At 34.7% G+C, this 19,739-nt stretch overlaps 1 protein-coding gene across 1 annotated transcript; it reads left to right on the forward strand.

Annotated features, from left to right (window-relative positions):
- Positions 1-1,251: 1,251 nt before the first annotated feature.
- Positions 1,252-16,874, forward strand: LOC131874336 (pentatricopeptide repeat-containing protein At2g34400-like). Its single transcript, XM_059217662.1, has 3 exons — positions 1,252-1,521; positions 16,210-16,375; positions 16,552-16,874. The coding sequence occupies exons 1-3, from the start codon at positions 1,252-1,254 to the stop codon at positions 16,872-16,874; spliced, it is 759 nt and encodes a 252-aa protein (XP_059073645.1).
- The last annotated feature ends 2,865 nt before the right edge of the window (positions 16,875-19,739 follow it).

A 19,739-nucleotide genomic window follows, 5' to 3' on the forward strand; every position in this document is an offset into this window, starting at 1 on the left:
CATTATAAATCTATACACATTTAGACTACAACATGAATGTTAATTTGTACAAATAGCCATCGTATCATATAATTCGATATGGATATTATTCAACAAATTTTTAAATTTTCTCATTTTTGGAAACAATTAGATTCTTTTGAAGAAAATTTTCACTGCGTTATTTATTGGTAATAATGCTTATCATTGAACATATAAATTTACAAACAAATGAAATAAACAATATTAATAATCTTTGATACATTTATTTTCATGATATGAGAGTTGCCCAACAACAAGGTGTTATAGGAAGGTTGGTTCAAGAAAACACATTAACTTGCATAGTTTTAGCAAGAATTAGAACCATTTATATACTTGCTTTTTATTAAAAAAGTAGTGAGAACTAGGGCACTGGCCCTTTACATAGCATAACTATTAACGAGACCACAGTGCAAAAACAACACTATAACAACATTAACAACAACTAACAACAAAAAGAGACCAAGTCTTAGAAATAAAAAAACAGCAATAGAAAACACAAAAACAAACAATAGGGGCGCCTTTCGCACCCCAGTGGCATCAATGGCACTATTCCATTTATTGGACAGGAACTTGTACATGTCCCTAGCCTCCTGCTTATCCTCCTCTATGTTCGCAATACGTTCCCTTAGCAGAGAGAGGGTGAGCGCTGAGCTATGTAAAACCTGCATATGAAATTTGTTAAGGCCCACAATTTGGGCATCCCAGGCCTCCATCTTGCTCTTGAGTCAATTGACATCATCCATGATAGCCTGCAGTTCAAGCACAGGGCCTAGGTTCTCAATCCTCTACGTGATGTCCAACATGTCCGTGCGCAACTTTTCCATTTGCTCCAGAGTAGGGACACCCTAGGGGTTCACAGTAGTCATGTCATCCATAGTCTTATCCATCTCCTTGGCCACATCTTCAACAAGGGGAGATAAAATATCATTACCCAGGCCCATCAGGGGGAGAGAGTTCATCACATGTTCCGCCATCTTTGAATCCAGGTCCAAGTTACTAGAGTCTGAGGCTTTGTTATCAGAATTTTCCTCACCCATGACACCCTCAGTTCCCATGTTCATAGGGGTCGTATCCTTAACATCAACAGAGTTCTAGGTTTGCATCTCAGAATTGCCCGTGTTAGCGGCACCAACAATGGTCAAAACCATGGGGTCCCTGGTCATATCCACATCCACAGCATCCCCATCAGGGGTCCCCATAGTGGTATTAGGGTCCTCTCCCTCCTTGTCCCCAATGGGGTCCTCCTCCGAGTCAATATTTTCGATCACAGGGGTCTTCTTTTTGCGCAAGCTTTTGGAAGCTAATCTGGAGGATCTCCTTTTAACCTTAGAATCAAGGGAAAGATTGTCATTCTCAACATCCTCAGAGGACAAATTGTCATCAAAGACAATATGTTTGCGTTTAGCGGGGGTTTTGCCTTTTCCCTTGGACAGGGAGCGGGAAGCATTGGGAGAGGCGAACAGAGTCAAACTAGGGGAGACCACAGATAAGGAAACAATAGAGGTATAAGCAGGAAAAGACATGAAGAAGTTGGTCGTAGCAAAGCCTTCATGAGGATACTAGAAAAATCTGGGGAAGGTCATAGACAGGGCGGCAAACTGCTGAGGAGTAGGCATGGGGGGCTGAGAGAGTGAGAGGTTCCAGGGGGGCAAAGGGCCTCATGGAAATTATACAGTCTATAAATGAGGCCCTGGTGAAGGAAGTAGGGCGGCTTATACCCATGCTTGGGATCCATGGTGTCTTTATAGAGCTTTCAATGGAATGCAATAAATAAAAGGGCAGACGGAGCAAATCATTATTGCGGAAATGATTCAGAAGGGGCAAATGATAGTAGTAAAATACCTTGTGCTTGCCTTCGAGAGTGAAGTACTTCATGATCATAAGGCAGATCATGTTCCACGGGTGTTTGAGCTCCTCCCGAGAAAACCCACCCTAGAGTTTGACAGGTTCCTCGCGGTTGCGAAAGAAGAGTTTCAAACCTTCGCTATTGGCAACATGGCTGGTACGCTTCCAGCGTCGGCCATCGAGGGCCAGCTTCGTAGCCTGGGCAATAGTCTCCTCAAAGACACCAAAGGAAATGTTGCCCACCGAGACATGCCTCTCAGACCAAGAGGAGGCAAAAGTAGTCAAGAGCTGCTCATCGTGGCCCTGCAGACATTTCAAAAAAATTGGCAACCCCTCCTTCAACGTAGAAATTCCAGACCAGGGGGTCATTTTTGAAATCATCTAGATTCTCTGGTTTGTATCTAACTCTATCACCCCCCATATCCTCCGCCAAAAGAGCTTCTTTAGTCATGAAAAAAAATTTGCAGAGAAAGTTGCAGAGACCCTTCGAGAAGCAAGCCAAGAAAAGATAATGGGAAGTGTGCGAGCCCGTCGTCAATAAATGAGACATGAGGTTAGGCGCATGGGAAAAATTGAAATCACTTTTAGATATGATTTCCTGGTTACGAGGCATGAAGAGCCAGCAAAAACCGGCGGCAACCAACACGTTACCAATCTAATCGTACCTCATCATGACGCTATAAGCCCAAAGGAATTGCCAACAAAGCAACACATCCATCACCGCCACCCTGACCGAACGAGTCACCACCACATCGACATAGATCAAAGGAATATTCTCATGATTTAAATTATGAAACCAACACCTCCAGACGACCCTAAGGGAAGAGAGGAGAGTAAGGAAAACACTTGGCAACAACTCAATCATTGGTAAGAATTTTAAATTTCTCTTCTTGAAGAAGGAAGTTAACATGGTCCGAGAGGGAATTATGGCTCCTCCAACATCTCAAGCCTAAAAGATTTAGGCCAATGGCCGCCAGGGAATCCGCCACTTTATTTCCTTCCCTGTAGACATGCATAATTTTAAACGAATCAAGCCCGAAGATGAGCCTCAAGGTGTCCCTGATGGTTCCCTCAATTGTCCAATTAAGCCTATTCCACCCTTTGACAACATCAATGATGAGCTTGGAGTCGCCCTCAATGTCCATAATCTTGATTCCCGTGGTGAGGGCGAGATGAATTCCCCAGGCTAAGGCCATAGCTTCAGCTTGATTAGAGGAATGACCATTTAAGTTACTCGCATAAGCAGTAACAAGGGCCCCCAAATTGATTCTGATAACCCCTCCACCACTAACCAGATCCCCCCTGGAAGCCCCGTCAAAATTGAGTTTGAAATGTATAGTCGGAGGGAACCAGATTGTGCTTTGCCTTAGGAGTCTCTTAGAGCAATCAACAAGAGAGAACGAGGGGGGGATGTTCCAACATCTAGCAATTTTCCAATCCCAGGTAGAGGGGGGCTTGCAGGCCAGTCGGATTTTAGAAATAGACATATTCTCAAGAATCAACTTAAGGAATTGAGCAAACACAGTTTCCATAGAGACCTCTTCATCTCTAAATATCTTGTCATTCCTTTCCTTCCAGATACTCCAGCTCACATGAGGGGGGATCTCCTTCCATAGTTGTTGGATAAGTGGGTTGGAAGAGGGGGCCCGAAACTCCTGGGACAAACTTAACAAATTGTCATTCATAATCCAATAGATATTGAGCTCGTTGTAGACCATCCCCTAGAGCTCTTGAGTAAAGGCATAGTGGAGGAAGAGATGAGCAGAACTTTCCTCATCATTTTTGCAGAGGATGCATTTATTAGGGAATTGGAATCCCCGCCTGACCAAATTGTCTTGGGTCAAAATTTTGTTGAGGAGAGCAGTCCACCAAAAGAAATCCACCTTGGGAATGAGTTGGGGAATCTAGACCTCTTTCTAGATAGAGGTGTAATCAGGTTCTCTTAGCAAGCTGTTGTATGCAGTTCTAACAGAGAAGTCTCGAGAAGGGTCCCATTTATAATGAATCTATCTTCCCTAGGAAAAAGGGGGAGGAACATACTAGCCAAAAGCTTCTGGAGCTCTCTAGCAGCAGGGAGGAGGAAGGGATGATCAATGCAGCAGTCCTCCAAAGCCCTCCAAGTGCAGTTGTTGAAATAGTCACTGACCCTTTCTCCAAAGAATTTTTTGGCAACATCCTGGAGCCTTCTAAGGGAGGGGGAAGAAGCAAGGGGTTTCTTTCCCAACCAGCAATCCTCCCAAAAGAGAATATTCCTTCAATTTCCAATAAGCCACCTCATACCATGGGATAAAGGGTCCCTGCAACTCAAGATGTTGTTCCAAATTTTGGAACCCCTGGGAAGGCCCTCCTCTTTCAGAATAGAGGAAAAGTCCCCATTACCCAGGTATATGGCCTTGATGATCTTGCTCCAATCCGCATCCTTGTTCAAAAGCTTCCAGGCAATTTTGGTCATTTTGGTCATAAGGGCCTTATTGAACCTGGAGATCTTGCGGGTTCCCAACCCACCCATCGCCTTCGAAAGACAAACTCTGTCCCAACCCACCAAGGTGAGCCTCTTCTTTTCTTCCATTCTCTTCCAAAGGAAAGTCTTTTGGATATTGTCTAGCTTAGCAGCCATAGCCACAGAAATCTTAGAAAGGGAGAGGAAGTATACAGGGATCCCCTAGAGGGAGGAGGAGAGCAGTTGCAATTTCCCAGCACTACTAAGGAATCTACCTTTCCAACCAGCCAACTTCTTCTACATTCTTTCGAGGATAGAGATCCAGAAGGAATTAGAGACATCTTTGACGGTCAAAGGGAGACCAAGGTAGGTGTCCGGGAGGGAGGCCCTTTGACAACCAAGGATTCTGCAGACTTTATCTTGGAGTTGGACATTAGTGTGACCATTTATATAGTTGTTAACATATAGACAAGAATCCATTTTCATCCAGTTTAAGGTTTTGCTAGGACAAATAAGAAAATATGATAATAGTTATAAAACTATGAGCAAGAAAATCCACCTTGGAAAAAAAAGTATTTTTGTAAAGGTCATCACAAATGTATAAATATGAGAAACATTCCTAATGAAAATAAATATATTAGTAGTCTTATAACATTTTTGTGGGTTACAATCTTACATTTTACAGTTTTTTTCTTAATAGATTAAAGCCCAACCAAAATGTATTCTAACTTGTTAGTATCGCAGAGGACTAACCAATATCATCTTGTGTATTTCTACAATTTGCTCAAGTTTCGATTTTTTTTGTATATGCAGTGAAATCTTGTTCACTTCCTCTAGTAAAACCGGCATGTTATGTCAGACAAAAGGGCAGTTGATTACAAAACAAAAAATTTACACTTTGAAATAATAGAAGGTTGAGATACAATATAAATTTATCTTGCCTAAATCCATTTCACTAGTTTGGTTGGCCAATTGCTTAGGTAGAATATACAATCTGAAATATTTTAAAAGGGCCAACATATGTCATGTCCACCTAGATTTATGCAACATTCCATTGTGTTAAAGACTAAATACAACACCCATAAGTCTACATTTATGGTTTCATTTGTACACCTATGTGGTTCACTTTTATTTAGATAATTATGGTGTAACAAAAATAATGTAAATATGCTTCATACTGCACAACTGTGTATAGTTTCTATTCATGGTTTCTCAAGGAGTTTTTGCAATGGAACTATGTTATGAATATATGATCAATACAACTCTGGGCAAATATGGATTCTTGATTCTAAGTATATATATAATGCACATTGTCTTTTGTTTGACATTAGTGTCATGGCAAGGCTTTTCAATTTATGTTCATTGCTGATGTATTATGTTAATTTTTTTCTTTGGGCTTTGTTGACATTTAAAATTGTAGCATGAACATCCTGTTAACTTGAAGTGATGAGTTCTTGGGTGGAATTGCTCATTGAAGCTTTAACAAGATACTATTGTTGTTTGCAAAGGTTTTTTGATGGTGATGGATCCCATGAAGGAGAAACAAGTTCAAACACGATTAGAATGTTTGAAAATTCTTTAAAATGTACATAAAGATGGGGAATGGATTTCATTGGTGAGTTAAAGTATTAAAATGAGAATTAAATGTAAAGTTAACAAATAGATATTTAAAAAGAATAATTTATTCATATGAAACTATATATAATAGAAAGAAGAAAAAAAATTTATAGATTTTTTAATAAATAATAATTTTGTCATTGTTATTTATAAATATGAAAAAAATAATTTTGATATAATCTTAATTTAACATGATAAATGATGATGAGATCAAACTAAAATAATGTCTTGAATTAAGTTTTATCCCAAAATGTCATTTTTAAATTTATTATTATATAAAAATATTTTAATAAAATAAACCCAAAACACAACAAGATGTGTGTGTGTGTGTGTGTGTGTGTGTGTGTGTGTGTGTGTGTAATAGCCCACCCAAATGTTAACATTGCACTCACTTAACCTTTAAAAATCTCTTGAGTTCAAGTATAAAATTTAAATTCAAATTAAGATTAAGTGGTCGCTAATTGTGTGTGTGTGTGTGCACGCGCGCGCATTTGTAATAGCCCACCCAAATGTTAACATTGCACTCACTTAACCTTTAAAAATCTTTTGAGTTCAAGTATAAAATTTAAATTCAAATTAAGATTAAGTGGTCCCTAATTGTTTTCCAGCAAGAAAGAATCATAATTGTTTGTTCTTTCATCTTCATTGCTAGAGTATTATTTTTTGTGAAAAAAACATTTATGATTTATTTAGAAAAATAAAATCCTTTAAAGAAAAAGTGAAATATAAAATTAATATAGTAACTTGCTTCTATTTACACAATAAAATAAAAAATTATCTTTTAAAAATAATTTAAAAAGATTTCATCAAAATAGAAACTTAACTTTATAGGTAGTTTGAAAGGATTTCATTAATATAAAATTTTGGATTTTGAATGTCTGCTTTGAAACATATGTACAAAATGTCTCCTTTAAAACATATGTGCAATGACTAAAATTATCTTTTTTATTACTAAAAAATTGTTTAGCAGATTTTTTAGCGCCTTAATGTTGACCTGGAAATGGTTTTAGCCTATCAAATAATTAGATCATGATATATATATATTGATGAGCCTCAATGTTGACTTGGAAATGGTTTTAGCCTATCAAATAATTACATAATTAATTTTATATATATATATATATATATATATATATATATATATATATATATATATATATATATATATATATATATATTTTGATGATTATACAAATTTTATCATTACATCCGCCCAATAAAAAATGCACTCTCATTCCCACCCTAATTTTGATGATTATACAAATTTTATCATTACATCCGCCCAATAAAAAATGCACTCTCATTCCCACCCTAAAATTATCAAATATTTACCTATATAAGAAAAAGTGTTTTTACTATGCAATATATAAAAACCAAAAAAAAAACGCCTTTTTTCATTGCCTAAACCTTTAATAATTTCTTTTCTTTTTTTAAAGCCTTTTAAATAATAAAAATTAAATAAATAAAAGAATGGGAGTGCCTCGCCCATATTGTTCACTTAATGTTTAAAGACACTTTATTTTTTGGTCAGGCATGTCTTTGCACTTTAACAAGTTAAAAAGTCTTTTGTGAGTGCTGCACGTAACACACCCTTTTCCTTAATCCTTTTGTCACACGTCATTTTTAAAAAAAAAAATATTGTGAGGAAAGGTATCATTATTGTAATGATTATTGAACAAGTTTGATAAAGATGCCTTAAAAATATAGTTTAATTATTTTTTAAATTAGAATCTAACTAGATATGTTTGTAAAAGCTTCAAATTGTTTAATATATAATCATTATATAAAATATTTGTTTAACTCGAGTTAATGGGGTTCATATAAGAGTAAGAAACGTGTTGATAAGGGAGAATAATAGCAATGAAAGTGTGATTAATGGAGGAGGGCTAAATTATATTTCTTTTATTATTTAGAAATATTTAGTGTTTTTTGGAAGTAAGTTGAAAAATGTAGTATTATGTAATTAAATAAAGTTTTTTTTTTTATTAGAGTGTCTATGGAATTAATTATATTGTGTAGGCAATGATGTTATGTAATGTTATAGTTTATTTGAAAGAATGATGTTTTATTTTTTGTGGAGTTGTCGTACATGATATGAATGCATGCATGATGGACATAATAGATATTGTCAAGAGAACAATCACACTCGAATTATGTTGAGAAATTGGATCCCACAAATGTTATTAACTAGATTGATATCATTCAAAATATTGGTAAAATGTTGTTGAGAGAATATATGTCACAAGAGCTTTATCCTTGTAAAGTGTGGAGAAATTTTTTAACATTTCTAGTTACAATAGGCATTGTAGACATTATATGTGTATTAATAAAACTACATGTATATGTTTACTTCTCTCTAAGAAATGAAAAGACTATAGCAAATAAAGAAGTGATAATTTAAAGAAATAATTATAAGAGGGGTTTTTGTGGACAAGGAAATGAGGATCCCTCTCCCCCAAGACTATCATGTTATATGTATGATGGGGAAGGAGGTGAAAAAGATGCCTCTGGTCAACACCATGGAACCATAAAAATTTGGTGAGAGTAAGCCGACCATTACAAGAAATGCGGTTTTTCTAAAGAAACTACTGAGAATTATGTTGAACAAAGACGAAGACTAGATAAAGAACTATTTGTGAAGCGAGGGCTTGGAGATCAAAGAGGAGGAGGCAACATTTGGCACATAGATAAAAGAAGAGATGGTGGTGGGCAGTGATGAAGATGACCCCTCTCGCTCTGCAAAACAATTAGCCCATGTAGACTGCAGTCCAAAATACCCAATCCGAGCTCATGTTGAGGAGAGAAAGAGGATGAAGAATCCATAAAGACCCTGATTTTCTCTCCCTTTTTCTATATCTTTGTGTGTTGTAATAGGGTGATGATAGGTGTACCTTGGTCTGAGAAAGTGATAATCAAGCATGAATGTCTTTTTGATGCTCTATGGGATCACCATTTTGGGGGTTGGTGATTCCATTTTGGCTATGTATTGGTAGATAGGAGTATAGATCCACCATAGGTGCCAATTTTGAAAGGTATACCAATGCAGAGCTTGGCCTCTGGTAGCAAGATTGATAGGCATCATGATATTGAAGTTTTAAATGTAACTTTTTTTATATCAATTTACAAAGGGTGCTACCCCATAGAAGCTATTAACTTACCGAAAAAATACTAAGAGGGGTTTCATATAAATAATAAGCTAAGTTATGAAAATGGTAAATGAGAGAAATGGTATTTTGGTTTGTTGGTTGAAGTTGAAGAAGGTTGATTAAAGTGGAAGAAAATCAAATCAGTGAGATCTAGGCTACTAGAAATAGATTTTATATAGAAAAATGATAGGTCATGGTAAAGACTCCACAAATTGGTTGCAACCATACAAGCATGGTAACAACCCACTATTAAAGAGATGAAGTTTATACAAGAGAAAGAAACGTCAATAGGGACAAAATGTAAGATCTCGCAATAGCGCATCTAATTGCAATTATTGCATGCCAAAGCAATGCAACCTTTTGTGATCTAGAATCAATAACTTATATAATTGGTGTGTATTCTCTTGTTAATTGCCATTGTTCTTACAAATTCTAAAGATGTTATTCCTATTAGAATAACTTGTAGAATAGACAAAAAAATGGTGTGACTTCTTAGGAGCTTACATCGGTCAAACCCTTGTTTGCTTTGTTTTGACCTCTACGCATAGTTTATGGGAAATACAAGGTGTGTATGGTGTTAAAGGTATTGATAAATCAATGCTAAAGTAAATTCCCACAAGTTTTTCCTATTAGTGTGTGGTGAGCTCTCAATGTATGGAGAAAACAAAGGTGATCTACAAGTATATGAATGGGTAGTTATGGTGGAAGTAGGGAAGTTGCAAAATTTATAAAAGAAAAATTATAAATGGTTGGAAGAATAAAGAAAGAAAAAAGCTTCAAGAGAATTCACATGGAAAATAGCCAACAATCTAGAATAAAAGAATGGATTCTAAATTAATGTGGTACCAAATATTTTAGAAATCTTCAGATCAAGAAAGCTCTTGAATGAGGCTTGAATACCATATTTATGAAGCTGATGTGTATGGTAGCCATTTGAAAATGCAAAAATGTCACAATATTAGTCTTTTAAATGCTTTGAAAAGGTTAAAGTGTGTAGGTGATTTATCATGATCATATTAGTGATTGGTTATGTACCACAATTGTATTAGCTTCCAAGTGGGTATAAACTTTTATAAATTTTGCGTTATTGAAAAATAAATATTAGCTAAGCATATGTTCTTTATATTAGCTAGGCATATGTTCATTTAACATCTTGATAGTAATTTTTCAAGGTTAAAGGATTGACTACATGCATCCTAAAATATGTACACTAAAATGAGTGCCCAATATAGAGTATATTAGAAAATGTGAAATTTGTAGTTTTTAAATTTTTTTAGAAAGAGTAAATTTTATTTTTTTCCACATCATTAATACTGACCTATTGATGAGATTTGCATTGTCATGATCTAAGTGTAAACTATGAATATTTTGGAGGTTCTTAACAAAAGCTCTTAAATGATACACATGGAGAATAGAAAGAAGTTATTGAAAGTAATATTAGAGGCATGTTATTTTATAAGTGGGATTGAGTAAATGTACTTTCTATTTTTTATTTGTAATTATTGATTGAACTTGATGGAGAATTTATTTTTCTCATTGTCTATATGGATCAAAAAAAAATTGAAGTCAATAAAGTTGTATGGTCTCCTTCTTCACTTTGAGTTTTTCAAGTTGAGAAAATTATATTTGTATCACTCCTATCTTCATGCCCAAATTACATTATTTGTTAACTTAAATATTTCCTATATTTTATATTCCTAAATCATTAGGAATTCACATATGATGTTAACTAAATTTTATCTTGAGCCAAAATGAGTGCGTCAAGGTAGAGTTTTATATGTACATGAAGGTAATTCATAAGGAATTATTTTATATTTAAATAATGAGTTTGAATATCACACACACACACAATGTTCTACCATTCTAAATCCCTTCCCAAAACTATTCCCCAACATTATGAATCATTAATTTATAAATTTGTTCAAAATGTAGGGATCCTCAAAATTGGAATCCAAACATTGAAATTCATGAATCCCAGTGAATCCCAACCAAACATTAAAACTAAATTACAATGTAAGTAACTAAATTTAAGAGAAAAAATAAAATAAAATAACATTAAATTACATTGAATCTAGAAAAATTCACCTCTTCTTCTATCACTTCTTAATATGATTGTATCAATTGACTCTAAGGACCTATCTAGGTTACCCCTTATTCTCTTATTGGATTGACTATTATTCCTCTTTCATCATAAAATTGTTGTCTCTTCTATATCATTAAATGATCCTTAAACCACAAGTCCACCCCTTCTAGCACACATTTATCCACAAAATCACACCCACTCAATAGATTTATCCATAATACCACGCCCACTTGACACATTTATCCATAATATCACACCTACTCAATACATTAATCCACAAAACTATAACCACTTTTTTATTATATTTTTAAATTATTAAGATTTTATAAATAAAAAAAATCGACTCACTAAAACAAGCGTTGCGCTGCAATTGGAGTCCCTGCCTAATGCAAGGAAAATAGCAAAGATTGGAAGGAAAATTGATTTCCATAATGTTTTTTTTCAATTGATGAGTTGAATTGAGATTAAATTTTGATTGAAAAAAACATAATTTAATTACTGTTTGAATTATTTCACTAAAGGCAAGGACTAATAAATACAATTTTAGATAGATATGACATGATGGTATTCTTATGCAGACATTATGACAAGAGATACCATATGACCTCAAAAACCTTTTAAATTGTGTTCTCAAATAATTTCATATCAAGAGCTTGTTGCAATTGGTCAATTTAATGAGCCCAACATGTTAAGAATTGATAGTTTTGAAAGATAACATAATAGTTTTGGAAGATAACACAGTGGTTGTAATAAACATTCTTAATCTAGACAATGAAAATGAAGTCGAGAGTTATTGATAGAGAGTGCAATGTTTTGAGCACAATGATATAAAAGTCTGTTGAGAATAATAACCAGCTATTCATCCAAACTTAAAGGCCTTAATATTCCCTCCATTGCCAAATGGGAGTCTAGACAAAATCAATGGAAAAGATGAAAGCTTTTGTAATATTTATTTTTCCCTTCTACCAAAAATCTGAAAATGATTGTTTTGCCTCTGAAATATCAATATCAATGCTATAAATTTAGAAGTAATTCCACTTTATCAATTCGAAAGTAGATACCATATACCCAATCCTCTTGCATAGGGTTACAAAGAGAATCCCAAGATCTCATAAATAGCTACACAATCATGTCCTATTGTTAACAATATGACTAAGAAGTGTCATTTTGTTAACAATATGACTCAAAGGTATCCATCTTATGTATATTGTTATGCACTGAAGGTTGTCAATAATTTTATTGCAGTTTTTATTCATTTGCAAGTTTTTATTCTGAAATGATTTTAGGCATGCTAGAAAATTAATCTAAATGATCAATGGAAAACATTCATACCAACTACTGTGGATGATAAAAAAAATAATAGAACTATTCTAAAATGAAATAAAACACAACAAAAATGATCTTGTTGTGTACATACTCATAAAAACAAAGTCAAAACTCGCTAAAACCATGTGGGAAGTGACTTACCTCAATAGTTTTGCACAGGAAATACTTCAAGTGTATTAAAAAACAAAAAAAATTCAAAAAAAATAATTTACTGTTGGAATGATGACTCTAAACATAACCTGTGTAAATGCATAGTTGCACAAACTTCGAGGATGAAATCTTTGAAGCACATAAAAGGGAGTTTGACCTCTGCTTGGCTAGGATTTGATAGCTTCTCAATGATAACAAGGAAAACAAAAATCTTTTAATTAAAAGAGAAAAAAATTACGAAGGGAACTTCCTTTTCAATCCTCAAATTGAAAGCGATTAAGGGGGATTGTTCTTTTAGGCATGAATGCAAAATGTGGTAGCAGAAAAGAAGTCACGTAAACTGCTTTCAAGAATGCCACTACCCACCAGCAACCCTAGTTCAAGAGATTGAAAATAACATGGATGCTAGTTATCTAAAAGCTCTAAATAATATGAACTTTCTCAAGTATCCCAAACTTGAGAGCCACATTTAAAACACGTTTTAATCTCAATCTATAGAATGATGCAAAATCCATTAGTTCAATTTGTTAATATCTATAGCCCAACAACCGATTAATTGCTCAACAAATATCATAGAAAATAAACTATCTGATTTGTAACAATTAATACTCTGGATTATTTAACTAAATAAATAGCATAAGCAAATTCAAAAGAAACCAAACACATAAACATAGATAACACCGATATACCCAGGAAATCCCAATGCGGGGAAAAACCTGCAAGTGTTGAATCTTATATTCAGCTTCAAGAGAAAACATTCCTTCAAGAATCTCATCCTAGTTGCTACAACGATCTTGCATATATAGCCTTCTTGATGAAACATCAATTATGCAAGAGAATAGAAACTTTCCTCACACAACACATCCTAAGAGAAACATTCCTTGCATGATGCAAACTGGAACTTTCCTTACATGAAGTGAGAGAAAGGAAACTCGCCTTACATAACTCAAACTATCCACACATAAAATCGTTCTTGGTAATAACCTCACAACTTTGTGAAACATTCTAATTACAGAATAAAAAATATCCTCTTGCTGAACATCCAACACGAGTTGCACTTAATAAACTTCCACAATCAACACCTTTCGAACAATTGAAAACTCAACACTCCCTCTTAGTGAGGAAGGTGTTATGCATAACACGCAGCTTATCCCTAAAGAATACAAACTTACTCTTCATCAAAGCCTTCATCAAGATGTTTGCTATCTGCTCATTCATAGGAATGTATTGTAAATTGACTGATGGATCTAGCTCTTGATCAAAGAGCCCAACTAGAAGTTTCTAAAGCTAGATATCATCACATGTAGCCATACTAGCTACCATATTCTTAGCCTCTGTAGAACTCAGTACAACTGACTTCTGTTCCCTACTATACCAAGAGACAACTCCTGATCCCAAGCTGAAACAACACCCTCACATGCTCTTTTTGTCAATTGTACTGCCTGCACAATCTGCATCGGTGAACCCCCTGAGCTTCACTCCAGCCTACTAAATCAACTGTGCCTCAGAGATTCCTTGAAGGAATTGAAAATTGAATACTGAAGAGATCTATGACACGAAACTTGGCTTTGTATTCAGAGTTTAAAGCTCTGATACCATGTTAATATCTATAACCCAACAATCGATTAATTGCTTAAAAAATATCACATAAAATAAACTATCTAATTTGTAACAATTAATACTCCAGATTAGTTAACTAAATGAACAACGAAAGCAAATTCAAAAGAAACCAGACACATAAACACAGATAACACTGATATACCCAGGAAATTTCAATGCGGGGAAAAACCTGCAAATATTGAATCTTATATTCAGCTTCAAGAGAAAACATTCCTTCAAGAATCTCATCCTAGTTGCTACAACGATCTTACATATATAGCCTTCTTGATAAAACATCAATTATGCAAGAGAATAGAAACTTTCCTCACACAACACAACCTAAGAGAAACATTCCTTGCATGATGCAAACTGGAACTTTCCTTACATGAAGTGAGAGAAAGGAAACTCACCTTACATAACTCAAACTATCCACACATAAAACCATTCTTGGTAATAACCTCACAACTCTGTGAAACATTCTAATTACAGAATAAAAAATATCCTCTTGCTGAACATCCAATACGAGTTGCACTTAAGCAACTTCCACAATCAACACATTCCGAACTATAGAAAACTCAACACAATTCATAGTAGCATTCCATTTACATGCCATTCAGATAGTAAATTGAAACTGTAAATTGAATTCAGTAAGAGGATAACCTCAAAGATCTCAAAAGAATTAATAAGCAACATTGTTGTATGATTTCCATACAATTTATAAGGAGACCATGCTAAATATATGTTATCATGTACATTTTATTCACAAAACTAGTTCTGAAAATTGTTTACCAAATAACTATAAATGTACATTTTAGTAACAAAAATGGTCCAATGATTTGGACAAGAAAGTAGGATTCAATAGTCTTTAAATACTATGTTGTGCCTGGCCAAATTCCATGTTTCAGAGTCCAAAATTCACATAGCAGGACATCAATAATAGTTGCAAAAAGCTAATAACATTCTCAAAGAGTTTTACAGTTAATATGTTTGGAGGAAATAGGTAGAATTGACAAAGTTTCAAACTTGAGGGAATTGTGTAATTTCATTTGAGTATGTTGAGTATGGCATTTGCCTTTGCTGAATCGGCTTCACTGTGGATATTTTGATTTCTTTGAGCTTATGCATTCACAAATATGCAAAACTAAAAAAAAATCAGACATTAGTGGCTTGGCTTTCTAGGTTGTAAAATACTTGTAAATGTTAACTAATGCAAGAGCCTACATAAACCTAATCAAACTGACAACTTGTTGAATCAATTGCATAACAAAGGAAAAATAGTAGATGCTTTTTACAATCCCATGAAACATTTGTCATGCTTGGTATTATTCAATTTATAATAATCAAATAAATCAATAAGTTGTGATGAAATGAACAACGACACTAGAATCAGATAATACTTGTAAATAACTAAACTACACAATAAATTACACAATAACAATAACAGTGAGTAAAATAAATTGATTCTAACTCTGATATATTCCATTGGTTTTTAAATCAACAAAGAATTGTGATATTGAACTTAATTCTATGCCAAAAACAAGATCACAATTAACTGCATTTATCTAGACATATCAAGTAATTAATGAAATGCAAGAAACAATATATTTTTCCAAGTGTAGATCAAATCAATTAACTCTATTCAAATGTAATGCTCAGTAAATGGAGTGACTGGTTTTATGAGGTCAATGGAGAGATATGGTTGAAAGCTATTGTAGTCTCCAATTCATTTGAGTAAAATATTATGTACATTATTTGTAGTGCTATCATGATTAAATGCATAGCAAACAATAACCTTTGAAGAGGGTTGAACATGGTTGAGAAGAATGAATTAAATACGGTAGGAATATTTAGGAAGTTGTACCTAATTTGGACAATATCTATGCAATGTGCAAATAATGAATTCAATATAGAAAGGTCTAAGTATAAATTATTCCTTTTATTTCTTAGCAAATATGTGGAATTATTTAAGGAAATGTGTAATACAGATGTGGTTTCATGGAAATCGATCATTGCTAGATATGCGCAAAATGGGCTTGTTCAAGAAGGCCTTGGAATTATTTAAGCAAATGCAATTGATAGGTATAAAGCTTATAATAGCAACTTTTGCAAGCATACTCCCAGCATGCGCCAAAATGGGATCTCTGAAACAAGGTATGGAAATTCATAAAAATATAATCCAAAGCAGATTTTTGTCAACTACTGTAATTATGACTGCCTTGGTAGACATGTATGCAAAATGTGGAAGCGTAGAAAAGGCATGTGGATTGTTTGGACGAATTTATTATCGAAATGTTTTTCATGGAATGCAATTATTCCAAAATACGTAGAAAATGGTCCTCTTGATGAAGCTTCAAGGATTTTCAAAGAAATACCCCAACGAGATGTGACATCATGGAATGCAATAAGTACAGGATATGTGCAAAATAGTCTTGTTGATAAACCCTTAGAGATTATTAAGGGAATGCAGTTTGAAGGTATAAAGCCAAACTCAGGCACCATTACCAACATCCCCACAACTTGTGGCAGGATGGGAGCCTTGGAACAGTCTGTAGAGATCCATCAAATACTAATTCAAAGTGGATTTTTGTCTAATGTTGTGATTGTGACAACCCTAATAGATGTGTATGCAAAATGTGGAAGAATAAAATAGGCACTTGATTTATTTGATAACATAGATCACCTTGATTTGGCCTCATGGACAAATAATTAAGGGATATGCGCAAAATGGTGTTTTTGATGAAGCTTTAATACTTTTCAAAGAAATGACTGAGTGAGATGTGGTATCATGGAATGCAATCATTGCTAAATTTTTACAAAATGGGTTTTTTTTATCAAGCCTTCCATATTTTTAGGCATATGCAATTGGCAGGTGTAAAGACGGACTCATCAAATTTTGCCAAAATCCTCCCAGCTTGTTCAAAACTTAGTGCTTCGGAGCAGGGTATGGAAATATGAACAAATTGAAACAAACAAAAACTTGTCAGATATCTTACCCAACAATATATTGTGTATCATTGTGAAGCTTCCACAATCTCTTTACAAAATCTCATTTAAAAAAGATTTTCTACTACTAAGAGCACTGTAATTTTGTTTGGCAATAGAGGTGCTTCTTGTGAAGAGCACGGTTATGTCTCAATCAGCTAGGCTACCTCAATGAATGTAATAAAAAAATTACAAGCAAAAGCCAAACTGCAGATTAAGCAGAAAAATATAAGATCAAGATCATTCTTTTGCTATGGACTATACACTTTTCCCTGGACCTCATTTGCCAACGGAAGTACTTTTCTGTTATAAAAATGAGTAATGATACCTAATAAGATATATACAAATTGAAAGGAACCCAAACTGCAGTAGCATGCGGGGAAAAATATGAGCATTCATTTACCATATGCAAAGTGCAATAACAAGAATCTGAGCATGGTGTACATACATTGTGCATTTGTAAATGAAACCCAAAAATGAGCCACCAAAATATTAGCAATGAGGTAGTCTCTCAGAATGTTAGCTCAGTCTAAGTGAAGAGCACAATTTCTTCATTTTCTATTTATTTATAGCTTAAATAGAACACAACCAAGGGATTACATGATACCTGCAGCTGGAATTTTGTTGGCTTCTTCTATTTTTTGGGTGATTTTCATCAAGAATCTTTGCCTCTCTCTTCCTGAGTGTTGAAGACTACTAGATAGAAACGTTGTTCGGCAGAGGCAAAATGAAGAATAACAACAAACTAGTTTTGTTTCCAAGAACCTCCACGTTAACCATTCTGCAAAATGCTAACAAATACCCTAGTGTTGCGTGGAGAAGACATGCTCACAGTCGAAAAATGTGCACCTTAAAATATTGAATGATTTTCAGTAAATAAAAAAGAAGGGAAAGAACTAGTAATAAAACCCTTCAATATTGCTCAAGTAACACAAGCCTATCTACCCATTATAATAAGCCCATGGGCACAATCCATCCAAAAACCCATCCCAATTACATACCAAGCCTCATTAGATATAAAGGAAGCTTCCAGAAAAGGCATACAAGAGAAAACTGTATCCATCCAAAAAACCAGAAGATCAGCGAATAATTCAGAGCTGGACCACCCCTGTCTATGAAACACAATTCTCCAAACCACTTATTAGAATGATAATAAAGAGCAGAAGAGAGATCATTATCAGAGATCCTGCCAATACAAACATTGTGAGAAAACATAATATAACCCAAAGAAGGAGAAGGAGAGGATGCTAAAGACCTCGAGGCACCAGAATAAAACCAAACCACATAAATGCCCACAGAAGCAACCAAGAAAAGAGCAACAAGATGAGAAGCCATCTCATATACCAAACAATCTACAAATTCCAAGCTCTTAAAGTCAACCACCATCCTCCAAACCTAACCAAGAGTTTTTGGATAAAACAGAGCATCTTACAATATGATAAATGACACCATAAAAGAAAGAAACATGAGAAGGCCAACAACAGAGCCCCAATATATACCATTCCAACAAAAAAATCATTATAAAAACTACCAAAGCCAAACACGAGGCCTCTCTAAATGTGCAAAAAACCAACTTCATGTTATGATAAATAAGGGACATGCAAGAGGGGAACACGCTCCACATAATCATAAGCATGTAAGGAGAAACCAGGCTGGCAAAATGAAGTCACCCAAAAATATTGAACCAAAGACATGTTATAGAAACTCGTCCCCCACTGATTACCCAATCAAAAGATAATCAATAGAGAAGACTTTGTCATCTCAAAGCAATCATCATTAAACAACCTAGCAAGTGAACAATAAGCAGTAAAAACAACCAAGCAATGATACCCGAGACATCCACCCCGAACTTACCACAACATGATTAGCAAACAAAACTGCAAATCAGAAAGATATAATGACAGGAGTATGCCCACTCAAACAACAGGTACACAACTAATGAGCACATCCCAAGCAATGAGCTTCATGAGCCCGAGTACTCATGCTACTGCCATACTCAAGAAAACAGAATAATATCATGAGAAATAGGCAACCTCAGTCCTATGAAGATCAAATACATCACAACCAAACAAGTGATGAAAAGCCAAAGCAAATACAAAGCCAATAGGAAGGATACGGGTCATGCGAATGCAGTCTCCACACCCTCCATGCTCCATGTGGAGATACTTACCGAATATGCCATTAACAAGGGAGTTGCCATAAGGCAAACAACACCCTCCTCAATGTCATATGCGAAAGAAAAACCACACCCAACAAGGAGTGTGAAGTAGGCTACAACCATGACCAATCTATTTTTAAAGGAGAATACCAATGCAAGAGGCAGGGATATCTCAGGGGGAAACCTCCAAATACTCAGCCCCTTCAACAACAACCCTATTAGCCAAGTAGTCTACAATAACATTTATCTCCCTATAACAATGAGATATAGTAAAGGTAGAAAAACACTTCAACTGTGTAAGGATGCGCTCCAACAAGTACTGCAGATGCCAAGAGACACATTTCTTAGCAAAGACTGACTAGAAGACCAACATTG

Source organism: Cryptomeria japonica, chromosome 3, assembly GCF_030272615.1.
Source record: "Cryptomeria japonica chromosome 3, Sugi_1.0, whole genome shotgun sequence".
NCBI classification, from domain to species: domain Eukaryota; kingdom Viridiplantae; phylum Streptophyta; class Pinopsida; order Cupressales; family Cupressaceae; genus Cryptomeria; species Cryptomeria japonica.

Coding starts and splice junctions, on each gene's coding strand:
- LOC131874336 (XM_059217662.1), top strand. CDS start 1,252: ATGGGGTCCTCCTCCGAGTCAATATTTTCGATCACAGGGGTCTTCTTT. Junction 1,522..16,209: donor CAGATAAGGAAACAATAGAG/GTATAAGCAGGA, acceptor TGTGTAATACAG/ATGTGGTTTCATGGAAATCG. Junction 16,376..16,551: donor AATGGGATCTCTGAAACAAG/GTATGGAAATTC, acceptor CAAAATACGTAG/AAAATGGTCCTCTTGATGAA.